The following is a 12059-nucleotide window of genomic DNA, read 5'->3' as shown; positions in this document are numbered from 1 at the left end:
ACACTCACTATATATTTAAATGAGGGAGTAAATAATTTGTTAATATGTTCTGTTAATATACATACAGTTTATACTGCACCTCTTGCAGTAGTACAGAGGGCTACAAAAAATAAGGTTCCCGAGACATTGTCCCTGAAGTCCCACAGTCTCTAAGCAGTGACTAAATGATGGCTGTCATTTAAGCATTTCTTCCAAAGGCCTCCAGCATCTCTGAAAATGGTGGCAGAGCTATCCTTTTTTCTTTTAAAATAAACAACTAAGGCCCCATGGTTCGGTTCATGTCAGAGCTTATTAGAAATGTGATGGTGGTTCAGCTTTAGCAGTGTCTTTCAAAAACTTAATTTCATAGATTCTGTCATTGGCCTCTGGAGTCTAAAGCTTCCTTTAGCTCTCTCTGCAAGTCTAAAATTCCCTGTCAAGTTCTTTCTGGGGCTGGGCTGTGACATTGCTATTCCTCTGGTTTCCCTGGCAAAGGTAGTTTGTTTTTTTTTCTAGTTTCAGCATGAACACTTTATCACTCCCATGTTCAGGTGCTGTCTAGACACTCCGAGGGGTCATCAGGTATCCTTCCTGGCGTCTCTTTCTGTTTCTGCAGACCATGTTACAGTCCTCATAATGTTTGTTGCCTTGCCTGGCTGTGATTTCAGTACGTTAAATTTGTGTGATGATTTCTTAAACGGAAAGCTGATGGGTGAAGTGGTTGACCTGCCAGCTCCTGGGACCTTCTGTCTCCCTGGAGGATCACTCTCTATTCCCTAATCCCAGGGAACTCAGCCTTGAAGGAACCAAGCTGGCTTCCAGGTGGGCTCCATGCTGTGGGTACCCCTTCAGCCTCTGTTCATAGCGTGTGCTGGGACCTTTCTTTTCCAAGGTGGGCCCTGTTGCCCAGGACCATGGAGGCCCTCACATCACAGAGTCTGGGGAAATGGATTTCTTCAGCTTGCTTGTTTTATCCTTTGCCTGTGGAATTTTCTCTTTCACAAATTCGTCTCTCCATCAGAACTCAGTTTAAATAAAATCTAAAGGCTCCCTTGTTCAGTTATTCCTTTTTAAACTCTGTTTCTATTTAGTCAGACTTTGGCAGGAAAACTTCTAAGCAGAGCCCAGGGGAAAAGTGACCATTGGCACAGATTTTAGCCTGTGCTTTGGGCCAAGATTGTTTCTATTTTTATTTTGTTTCTTGTGTTTGTTAACATCCAGGGCACAGATTAAGCACTTTCACTTATCTGTAATGGTGAGAGGCCTTTAGATTGCTTGCCTTTGGCCAAGATTCTGCATGCTTAAAACTATTAACCCCCAGGTACCTCCTGGGAGATAAGATCTAGCTGTTCAGTTTGGCTTTTCCAAAAGGAGGCTCTGTGCTTCTACTTGATCTGAGATAGAAAAAGGAGAAAGGTAAATCCCAACCTTTGCTGGATTTTCAAAGAGGTTAGTAGCCTAATTTATGGGTTGTCCTTTTTAAAAAAAAAAAACTTTATATTGTAATTTCTCAGCTGCCAAAAGACGTAATTCTGCCTCAGCTTCGCCTTGGCAACCTGCCTTTGGCACTCTGTGCAGCCCTGTCGTAGCTCTGCATTATTTAAGCAGTAATCTTTAAGAAGGTGAGAAACTATTATTGCTTTTTAGCGGAGTTGACATGCTATTGGCGCAGAGTAGTACCTAGAGCTTCAAACATTTCTAATGGCTGTAAACCAACTTAAACACCTCCATGTAGATGTCTCACTGCCATGAGGTCATAGTTTGCTACAAGGGGGAGAAAGAAGAAGATCAAATGTTATTTAAAAGTGTGGGTTGTTGTTTTTTTCTCCTTCTTTTTAAGTATTCTTATTCCACTGAGTTGTGGCTGTAGATTTTGGCCAGGACCCAGACAAGATTTAGCATTTTGACCAGCTGTGATCTAGTAATGTTCCTCAGAGGAAACATTTTGTAGGAGGGAAAGACACATATTTGAGACTGTGAATTGTACTCCTTCCTAATACTTTACAGTGTGAGACCTGGTTGTAGACAGATAAAACAAGCACAAGTGAATCTGAAAGAGAACAGAGGGAAAAAAACGTTTTCAAACAGCTAAAACTTCACTCCAGCTTGAAGAACTCTCTTGAGGTGGGAAATCTTTACATTTTTTCTTTATTTCACTTTTCCCTAAGTCTTCACATTCATATCATTCCATGGCAGAATGTATTTCTGTTCATAATTGATACTTAGAATGCATTAACATTCTTATAACAGCATAACAAGTCTTAGGAAGTAAAAATGCCACACAAACTTAATGTAGGCGAGAAGAGAAGGAAAAGGTATCAAGCCACTTGACCTAAAAAGTATTATTCTGATTCTCATTCCTCCCTCAAATAGAAGTAGAGTGTGTTTTGGTGGCCAGTCCTATGGATTGGGAGAGAGAAGGAGATTAACATTTTTTAGTCAGACTCCCTCTGTTAAAGCACAGTTAGTTGCTTTGTGATCTTAGGCAGGTTACCTAACCTCTGTGCCTCAGTTTCTTCATCTGTAAAATGAGGATGTATACTTCATAGAGATGTGATCACGGATGAAATGAGACCATGTATAAAGCTGTTAACAGATTACTTATTCCCTAGTACTTCATAAATGTTAGTTGCTATTGTTTTATTATTAATAATTTATGGAGTACCTACTCATTGTACTAAGAATTTTCCTTGTATATTTTGTTTAATCCTGACTGCAACAACTGTTAGATGGATATACCCATTTCATAGGAGAGGAAACATAGGTTCGGGGTAGTGAAGTGCTCCACCCGTCTCCCATATTTTATAATGGCGGAGCTATATGTGAAGGTCTGGAATATTATATATGGGAGATGTGGAAATGGGAACACATTTTGGACCAGTGCTTTCTTACTTTGTTTCCTCTCTCCCAGTCCCTTTTCTGTAAAAAGAAGCTATAGCTTCAGGAAATAAAACCAACAGAAAAGGAAGATGGGGAGAGAGTGGTGGGGCAAGGATAGTGGAGTGGAATGAACTGGTTCTGCTGTCTCCCGGGTTGGGCTGGCTTCATGGCGAGGTATTCGTATAATGGTTATAGAAGTGCTGAACAGGGTCCTCCTCTTTTAGGTTGGGGAAGCAGAGAAATTCTCCCTCTTATAAAAATACCCTCTCCCTGAAGCTAAATTCATAAAGAAAAATGACACATCAGAGGTTTGGGGACAATTGGAATGTACCTCAAAGGATTCTGGGAAGCTCTTCTAGTCCCTCAGCATTTGGTAGATCGTGTAAATAGAGGCAGCTGAGCATTTCACTTGATTCAAAGCCTTTCCCACCCCATGTCCTCAGGAAAAAGGAAAAAGCTGGAATGAAGTTTCACATTGGGCAGAATAAACCTTTTGATTTAGTACTTTCTCCCCCAAACTCTTTTACACTTGCCTTGACTCCTTATCTTCTTGCAGGCAGCTCCCTGATGGGCAGGAGTGGAGATGGGGGTGGGTGGGAGGAGCTCTGAGTTTGTTCCTGCTATAAACATTATTCTGTATAGGAGGAAACAGTAGAAGGAATGAGATCTAGATTCTGGTCGTTCCTCTGCTACCTGTTGCCGTGTGTTTCCGTCTAAGACGTTAATGTCTTTGAGCCTCAGTTACCTCTTCTGTAAAATGAGGCTAATACTTTTGGAATCCAGAGCCCATGGAAGCAAATAATAACGACAGCAGCCACAGTTACAGCTACTACTGCCATCGGTATATATGCCAGGCGTTCTGCCAAGGATTTGAAGTGTGTTATTTTATTTAATCCTTACCACAGTCCGATAATCTATTTGACAAAGAAGAAAACTAGAGCACAGAGAAGATAAGTGACTGCCTACAGTCATATAACTAGCAAGTGGTGAGTTCGACCTTAAGTTATAACTCCAAATAAACAGGATCACAGTTGCCGATCCAGAAGTTTGAGCATCCTTTCTCATCACCACCACCATCTCCAGATATCTCTAGATATAGCTGAAGAGATAACAAAAGGTAACTGACTGCAGTAAATAAGGACAGAATGAAAAAGAAATTAATGACCTTAATTTAGAGAGATCAAGGAAGACTTGATCCAAAGAAGCCAAATTTAAACCAGACTGTCCTCCTTGACCTCTAAACTCCAAGCCACTTGCCTTCTCCCTCACCATGCTATTGTTTGGGATCCTAGGATATCCTTTTTTACTTGTAGCAAAAAGGCTTATTATTAAGTAATTTAACAGTCCCCGATGTGGTTCAGTTATTCAACAGACCGTGGCCTAGTAAATTTGTAATTACAATATCTTTGGGTTGTTTTTTAATTGCAGCATTAAACCCCAGATGTCATGTTTCCAGTTTGGACCTAAGCCAAGCTAGGAGAGGCATCCATTCAAGGCAAACAGCTGATGAGAAGAATGTGTGCAGTGAACTGGGGGACTCAGTCCAGTTGCTAAACCTCAGGCTCTTTGCCCCCATATCTAGTGCCTTAGGACATAGGGACCCTTGGCTGAAGTGGAGGATAAAGAAATGCTACTACATTTCCTGCTGCATCCACTCCTCCCCAGAACACTCAGGTTTACTCTGGTTGTCTCTAAGAGTAGAAATTCCCTGTAAGTTACTCATCACTATTTAAATACTGTACTAATTTCATTTGATAAGTAAATTGTCAATTGCCTTTAAAAATTGGTCTTAATAATTAGTAAATCTAGGCATTTCAACCTCTTCTTCCATCTAGATAAAATAATTATGAAGCCAGACTGTAATCAGACAAAAAGAATCTTGAAACACTCTGGGCATTCTTTTTTAATCTATCATCATTTGCCTTTTTAATTGCTACCTTTCTGGGGGTTTTTTGGGGGGTTTTTTTGTTTTTGCGGTACACAGGCCTCTCACTGTTGTGGCCTCTCCCATTGCGGAGCACAGGCTCCAGACGCGCAGGCTCAGCGGCCATGGCTCACGGGCCCAGCCGCTCCACGGCATGTGGGATCTTCCCGGACCGGGGCACGAACCCGTGTCCCCTGCATCGGCAGGCGGACTCTCAACCACTGCGCCACCAGGGAAGCCCACTACCTTTCTCTTTTTAGGCAATAATAGAGGTATAATGTTCCTATTTTTCTTGTAAGAATTTAACTAATACCAAAACGTGTAATGAAGATTCCTTCTAGAAACTTTCTATTAAATATGAAAGTCAGAATTATTTTATTAAAAATCTATGCCTTGGGCTTCCCTGGTGGCATAGTCATTGAGAGTCCGCCTGCTGAAGCAGGGGACACGGGTTCGTGGCCCCGTCCGGGAAGATCCCACATGCCGCGGAGCGGCTAGGCCCGTGAGCCATGGCCACTGAGCCTGCGCGTCCGGAGACTGTGCTCCGCAACGGGAGAGGCCACAACAGTGAGAGGTCCGCATACTGCAAAAAAACAAAACAAAACAACAAAAAGAACAAAACCAAAATAAAATCTATGCACTGTGTTTTTATACAGAAATACAATAGTTTGTTTTTTAATAGTAAAACTTTAGAAATATCTTAAATCCACAAAAATAAGAAAATGATTAAGTAAATTATGATATTCCATTCAATGGAGTAGCCATTTAGAATTGTTTACCAAGAGGTTTGAATAACTTCCAACAACAGGATACAGAATTGTATATATATACTGCAAACACAGCTTTCATTTTGGTTTTTGTTTGTTTGGTTTTGTGTCTTTTTTAAATTAAACACACATATATAAAATCAAAGCCTGAAAGGAAAATATCCAAATAATGGTTATTTGATGGGTAATAGGCTTTTGAGTGATTTTTATTTTTTAATATGGTTTATATTTTTTAGTTTTCCAGGGAGTATAAATTATTATAATAATTAAAAATGCATGTGTGTTTGTATATATTTTAATGCAGTCGTTCAACACTTGAGCTGTTTAGACCTCAGCTATCTTAAAAATTTGGAACATTGCTAAGATTCTGGAAGTAATAAAAAATTAATTCTGAGCAGCCAAAACTAATGTTACAAAACTCATATAATAAAGCATATCATGCCCAGGATATCTGCTGATCCATCACTCAAATCCTGTTTACTCTTGCTTTGCACACAATTCTCAAGACATCTGCTTTACAAGAACACAGCAAATTAGAAGCAAATGTCAAAAAAGGAGAAGCGCTCACAGGCAAGAGCACTGACTCGGCCACACGTGACAGCCTGACAGTGAGAGAGGACACAGAAAAGCCTGAGTGCAGACTTAAGAACTCGGACTCAGATCCCCGATTCAGAAACACGCCCCTGAAAGGCCCATAGTCTCTCTACTATGTCATAGTTAGTAAGACATGTTAAAACTGATGGCCCAAAGTTATCAAGAAAATACATTTTTTAATTAGAAAATGAATAGATACATATATATGTATAACTGGATCACTTTGCTGTACACCTGAAACTATCACAACATTGTTAACCAACTATACTTCAATATAAAATTAAAAGTTAAAAAAAATTTTTTTTTAATTAAAAAAAGGGAAAATACCTTTCTTTTTCAACTTGTTTTAAGATTATAAGAAAGACTGGGGCTTCCCTGGTGGCACAGTGGTTGAGAGTCCGCATGCCGATGCAGGGGACACAGGTTCGTGCCCCGGTCCAGGAAGATCCCACATGCCGTGGAGCAGCTGGGCCCATGAGCCATGGCCGTTGACCCTGTGCTCTGCAACGGGAGAGGCCACAACAGTGAGAGGCCCACATACTGCAAAAAAAAAAAAAAAAAAAAAAGATTATAAGAAAGACTAATAAAAATTTTTGAAAGGTTTCATGGCACATAGCTGCAAATGGGAAAAAAAGTGTGTGATTGTAGGGTAAACGTTAGATATGTAGACTTCCTTATTTGTCTCTGTAATACCTCATCTTCTTACCTTTCTTAAGAGGGAATGTTTTACTGTTACTTAGGTTTTCTAAATTGTATTTGATACTGTCATTAGCCGGGTTCTCATAAAAATCCAGGAAAACTGGGTAAGATCCCAGGATCATGATGTCAGCAAATGCCAAAGTCTCCATCTCACAAAAGCCTTTGAATCCATGCATCGAAATAGGAGTAATGTCATCAAGGACCTACTGTTGATGCACAGGGAACTCTAATCAGCATTCTGTAATAACCTATATAGGAAAAGAATCTGAAAAAGAATGGACATATGTATATGTACAACTGAATCGCTTTGCTGTACACCTGAAACTAACACAACATTGTAAATCAACTATACTCCAATATAAAATTTTAAAAATTAAATTAAAAAATAGGGGTAACACCCCAGACCCAGAGCTTAGCTATAGGTTGGGTGGCAGCAGGGAGGGTGTCAGGTCATTCACCCTTCGTAGCCATAAGTGGTTAAGCACCTGGCCTGTGGTCACGTGCCAGCAATATCACCTTCAGTGTTCCGGGCGGGTTTACCTGGTGCTTCCCACCCCTCATGGGCTGTGGTGGCAGCTGAAAGCGTGGCCTGTCTGCCCAGAATAGACTGACTGTGGGTGGTGCTGATGCTGTTTTGGTTTGATTACCTAGGGCCCCTGCAGAATCATGTAGAGAGGGACACTTGTCAGCAAGTAGCAGTGAAAACAAGAAGGTTGGCCAAAATGTGCAGCTTACCGCATTACTGTGAGTTTTGACAACATATTAACTGAAAACCTAGACTAAGGCCAACAAGTTTTGCTCTGCTTAGTTTTTCTTGAGAACTAAAAACAGTAATTTACTAGTCTATTTGCCTGGTTCTGTGTGTGCCCCAGTGAGCACCCCTAATTAGGAAATCGCTCTTGGCACCAACACTCATAGCCAAGCAAGGGAGCCTGATGGGCACATGGATTAGAAGAAGGCTTTTGGTTGCCTTTCCTCAAGAAGCTTGTTGAACCTTTGCTTAGACCACAGGGATAGTCGAGCATCAGGAGAGATCTGAGAGGAGAGGGGGCAGGAGCTGGCTTAAGGGTTTGGGGCTGTAGACACAGGTAGAAGGAACCCGAGATCCTTTCTTCTTTCTCAGTGCACTTACCATGACTGTAATTTGAAAATGTATTATTTCAATAATTGTGGATGTGTTTCTACTGCAAGATTGGAAGCTCCGCAGAGGCAGGGCCAGCATGTCTTACATCTGTTTCCCCTCCTCAAGGCCTGGCACATGTAGCAGCTGTTTGTTGGATAGGTATAGTTTTAAGTCTAACCTCTGCTCCTGCCTGGTACTTGTTTTTGCAAGCCACTTCTCTGTGTGTGTTTCCTCATCTGAAGAACACCAGTCAGATGGATCTTGTGTTTGCACCTCCCTCTGTCTCTGGACCCATTTTGTTCATATAGTTGTATTGAAGCTGACTAGCGTCAGCCAAGTATGATGTCTAGAACTGTGATTAGTACTCCAGGGGTGGCTTCACTAGCATAGTTCACAAACTGACTATCATTTCCAGAGCCTGGATACTCTATTTCCATTAACTAATTATTATTTTAGACTTAAGAGTAATAAAGTATACCCTGCTTTCTTGATAGGGTTTTTGTGAGGACCAAGTGAAATGATGTATATGAAATAACTTCAGAAACTATAATGCTTCGGGTAGCCAAACAGTGATTATTATTGCTGGCCCAAAAGTATCCTCCTGAGAAGTAACTCAAGTTTGAAGGAAGGTACTGAAGACCAAGTATTGTAAAGTGTGTGTGACTAGCGTTATAAAGGAGAGGTCATTTCCCAAGTTAATTTTTTGTTATACACACACACACACACACACACACATCTCCTTGGTCCTCTCTCTGCCACTTATCTAATGCAAGGCAGTTAGCATTTGGGTATTGGAAAAGCTATTGATCACTGAGCTATGAGTCATGGGTTTTAGTCCAGCCTCACCCCTGCCTCGCTGAGGTTATCGTGGGCAAGTCATTGAAGTTCTCTGTCAAATGAGGATACCTGCTTTATGAAGGTAAAATAAGACTTGAATATTAAAAACAAGAATAAGATATTGGTAGCCCTGCAGACATAAGAAGTTGATCACATCCTCATATATTTTTCTTTCCGGATCCAGTCCCTCCAGTTGCCTCGACTCCTCCCCATATGACATTGTCTCTACCCCCTGCCCTACCCTCTGCATATATTTCCGTATATCTTGTATCCTTCTTAAAGGAAGCTCCCAATGCTGAACTCAGAATACTTTATGTTGCATTTTGTATTTGGACACTAAAATTAATACTAAGGTTGAGTATTATCAATTTGTATTATCTCAAACCTAAATATGTTATTTCCTATCTCTGGATCCAGAAGGTTTAAGCTGAGTTCTGAAGTTGAAAGTAACTTCTCATTTTTGTTTGTCTTCTAGCGACAGACATCACACCTCCAGTGCAATCCCTGTTCCAAAGAGACAAAGCTCCATATTTGGGGGTGTAGATGTAGGCTTCTCTGGGGGGATGCCTTCACCAGACAAAGGACACCGGAAACGGGCCAGCTCAGAGAATGAGAGACTCCAGTACAAAACCCCTCCCCCCAGTTACAGCTCAGCATTAGCCCAGCCTGTGACCACCGTCCCCTCCACGGGAGAATCTGAGAGAAAGACAACATCTCTGTCTTCCTCCTTGGACACCTCCTTGGACTTCTCCAAAGAAAACAAGAAAAAAGGGGTAGATCTGAGTGACAGCTTCAACGGAGGCCATGGGAGTGTGAACACTAGCCAGGAACAGGGACAAGCCCTCCCGGGGCCTCTAGCCACAGTCAACGGCACCCTCCTGCCCAGCGAGCAGGCCGGCTCCTCCAGCGCCCAGCTTCCAGGGGGGTTCCACCCGGTCTCCGAAGCCGAGCTCTGCTGTACCGTGGAGCAAGCAGAAGAGATCATCGGCATGGAAGCCACAGGCTTCACCTCAGGCGATCAGCTGGAAGCATTTAACTGCATCCCCGTGGACAGTGCCGTGGCAGTGGAGTGTGACGAACAAGTTCTGGGAGAATTTGAAGAGTTCTCCCGAAGGATCTATGCACTGAACGAAAATGTATCCAGCTTCCGCCGGCCACGCAGGAGTTCTGATAAGTGAAGCGAGCGGACAGACGGTAGGACCAGGATAGAGTCACTGCTTGAAATGAGGAAAAAGCTGCACTGGTTACCCTTTGTAATAATTATGACACAAAATGAATATTAATGGAGGATATTCCTCAGAAAAATAGACTTTGTGAATCAAGGAGGGACTCAGGATCATTGTGTATCAGTGGGCCAAAGTTAGATTTTGCTTGCAAGATTTGCTTTTCAGGCCTGACAATTATTTTAAGGCAGAAGTCTAGCTCTAGTCACCTTATAGGCATTTGACTGCTTTTTTATTTACACTTCTGTGTTATTCTCAGAGGGAAGATGATAATATATAAATAATATAATGAATTTACCTTTAGTTTCTTATAAGCATTTGCCCTCACCATAGTTTATGAAACTTTGGGAAAATTGAATATTCAGTAAAAAGGTCTCCAACATCCACTGAAGGATCTTTGGCCATCCATTAAGTTGATGAGTTAGAAGCACAATGGTCTCCTTATACCCAGGCCCACCTGCCCCTGCCCCCAGACTTCACAGTCAACCTAGCTGTCGCCCCTTCTGCACAGTAGATACCTTGTGCATCCTGACGACTGAGGACATCACATTTGCTGGTTCTTTAATGAAGTTGCCATTACCTTCCACCTCTTCCAGTCAGCCATACCCTTGATGCAGCCCTCAGATTATAGGAAAGACCTCACCTCTGGTGGATCCCAGGGGATCCTCAAGGACCCCTGAGGTTACTATAGTCAGATGGCATCCAGTTCCCTCTGGGGGCCAAAGTTATGTGGGCAGAGGCTGTTGTCAAAAGCTGGGTGTGCTTTCTGGCAGCACACTCACCATATAGAAATCCCTATATGTAAACCCCATGTTAATTTATTAAATTTCAGTTGGAAAGGAAGGCATTGTATATGATAAAATATGTGTAGAGTCAGGCTGTCCAGTGTGCAAACTGCAAGGCAGTTGAGGTAGTTAGATTAAGAGACTAGATGAGGCATAAAATACTATCGGTATGTGTGCAATTGCATAAATATTAAATTATGTTTTTGAAGTACATTTTCATTCCTGGAGCTCAGATATCATTTGCTATTGCTATATACTTTATATACCCAAGGACATCGCCTCAGGGTTGCAAGCTCTTTAAGGAAATTTTATGCTTATATCCGTGTATTGTATAAAGAATAAAAATTGAGTTTACTTCACTCAACCTGATTTTTTTTTTTTCCCCCAGCTTTGAAATTCCTCTTGAACCTACATCTCCATATGTTACATCGTGACAGCACTGGCCTGAACAAAACCTGTGGCTGTATCTAAGCTAATGCCGTTGACTTCATTTGAGCTTACATATTGTGTGTAGCAACACACCGCCACAGGCGTACTCTGCAGTAGCTCATTTGTCCTCCATAACGACTTAACTCATAGGTTCCATAATCATTTTCATATTTTGTCCAAGCATGCCTGGGCTCAGTTATAAACATAGCTACACTGGTAAATGGAGTAGTTCATGTTGTTATTTTTCAGGTAGAGAACTCACAAGATCATTGTATGACAGACAGACCCAACCTGCAAGCAATTAAAAGTTTTAACTTGATCTGAAGAAATCCATCTTATTCCTCTAAACAGGTGGAACTACTCCAAACCTGGAGCGGAAGCCATCTGTAGAGTCACGGCTTCTTTGCAGAGTACTGTCATTCATTTTGGAGTCAGTAAGGGTGGAGCTAGACATGATCTTGGATGTACATCAGACTGGGCTGTGGGGTCCTCCAGTGAAGTAACATCTACCCCCCACCAAGCCCCCAAAAAAAAGGTTTTGAAGGACTATATTAGTATTGGAACAACGGAAGGTGAATCACATGTGACGTGTGATTCTTCAGATATGGGAGAGACCTTTAAACTTCATGCAAAACTCAAAGACAAGGTGCATTCAATGCAGGTCCTCCAGCCCGGTTTCTGGCATCACCAAGCAGAGGGACCACGTACAGGAGCACCCATAGTTACAGTGTTCATCTCAGATTCCACACAGCCAGATAGAGCCTGCAGCTCCGGGGTTCCATCTGTCAGTCTCCCATTTGTGGACTCCCTGATTCTGGG

General features: G+C 41.8%; 1 protein-coding gene across 2 annotated transcripts in view; it reads left to right on the top strand.

Moving 5' to 3' along the window:
• Positions 1 to 11170, top strand: part of UVRAG (UV radiation resistance associated) — a 317590-nt gene extending 306420 nt beyond the window's left edge. For both annotated transcript variants that reach the window (XM_029209194.1, XM_029209195.1), the window contains one exon: positions 9279 to 11170. In XM_029209194.1, coding sequence (XP_029065027.1) covers positions 9279 to 9981 — 703 coding nt within the window. In that variant the 3' untranslated portion in view covers positions 9982 to 11170. The remainder of the gene's footprint in view (positions 1 to 9278) is intronic.
• Positions 11171 to 12059: the final 889 nt, after the last annotated feature.

The sequence above is a fragment of the Monodon monoceros genome, unplaced genomic scaffold (assembly GCF_005190385.1).
Source record: "Monodon monoceros isolate NGI ecotype Baffin Bay Population unplaced genomic scaffold, NGI_Narwhal_1 Super_Scaffold_7, whole genome shotgun sequence".
Lineage (NCBI taxonomy): Eukaryota > Metazoa > Chordata > Mammalia > Artiodactyla > Monodontidae > Monodon > Monodon monoceros.
The sequence above is the reverse complement of the archived record's forward strand: the minus strand, read 5'-3'. Positions and strand labels throughout refer to the sequence as shown.